The following is a 948-nucleotide window of genomic DNA, read 5'->3' as shown; positions in this document are numbered from 1 at the left end:
CGAGGAGAACGTGCTGCGGCTGCAGGGCCAGGAGAAGGCGCCGGCGGGCGAGGTGAAGCCCAAGGCGGCCGGCGGCCTCGCCAGCTGGTTCGGGCTGCGCAAGAGCAAGCTGCCGGCGCTGAGCCGCCGCGCCGAGGCCGCCAAGGGCCGGGACTGGGCCGGGGCGCCGGCGCCGCTGCGCCGCGAGGTCAAGCTGGCAGCCCGCAAGCTGGAGGCCGAGAGCCTCAACATCTCCAAGCTGATGGAGAAGGCGGAGGACCTGCGCAAGGCGCTGCAGGAGGAGCAAGCCTTCATCAACGGGCTGGCGCTGGAGAAGGGGCGGCCGCGGGCCCGCGGCGGCCCCCCCGAGCGCGGCGCCAGCCAGCTGCAGGTCATGTACCAGGAGGTGACCGCCGAGACCTTCATGCAGCAGCTGCTCAACAGGTCAGCGGCGCCCCGGACGCCTGGGCCCCTCCCCAGTGCGGGCAGGGGATGCAATTGTTGGGGGGGGGGGACCCTCTTAGCAGGGTACTGAGAGCTGGCAGCATGGCATTTTGGGGGGGGCAGGGGGTCCCCGCCGCCCCTGATGCCGCCCCGATGCCGCCCCGTCCCCAGGGTGGACGGGAAGGACGTGTCCTACGAGAGCCGCCTGGAGCACAAGCGGGACCTGTGCGACTTCCAGCGGGTCTCCCCCGACGCCAAAGACCCCCGGCTCTTCCGCCCGCCCCGCAACGGCATCGTGGGCCACCTGCGGGGCTGCCAGGAGCCCCCCGACAAGGTGGGTCGCCCCCTCGGGCCCCCGCTGCACCGGCCGGGGTGGGGGGGGCACCCACCGCCGCTCACCCGCTCCCTCCGCCGCAGGGGCCCGACCTGGCGCTCCGGGACGAGCTGCCGTCGGACGAGAGCTTGTCCGAGTCCGGCACGTCGCAGCATTTCCCAGGTGAGGGGACGCGGCCGGATTTGGGGGGG

At 73.9% G+C, this 948-nt stretch overlaps 1 protein-coding gene across 1 annotated transcript in view; it reads left to right on the top strand.

Moving 5' to 3' along the window:
* The first annotated feature begins 6 nt into the window (after window positions 1-6).
* The window catches only part of NCKAP5L (NCK associated protein 5 like), a 2,835-nt gene continuing 1,893 nt past the window's right edge, over window positions 7-948 (top strand). The window contains exons 1-3 of the mRNA XM_085323859.1: window positions 7-423; window positions 595-757; window positions 841-932. Of these exons, the coding sequence (XP_085179985.1) occupies window positions 242-423; window positions 595-757; window positions 841-932 (437 nt within the window). The 5' untranslated portion in view covers window positions 7-241. The remainder of the gene's footprint in view (window positions 424-594; window positions 758-840; window positions 933-948) is intronic.

This window comes from Rhea americana, unplaced genomic scaffold (genome assembly GCF_003343005.1).
Source record: "Rhea americana isolate MKP2758 unplaced genomic scaffold, rheAme1 scaffold_885, whole genome shotgun sequence".
NCBI classification, from domain to species: domain Eukaryota; kingdom Metazoa; phylum Chordata; class Aves; order Rheiformes; family Rheidae; genus Rhea; species Rhea americana.
This window is presented reverse-complemented; position numbering and strand designations above follow the sequence as displayed.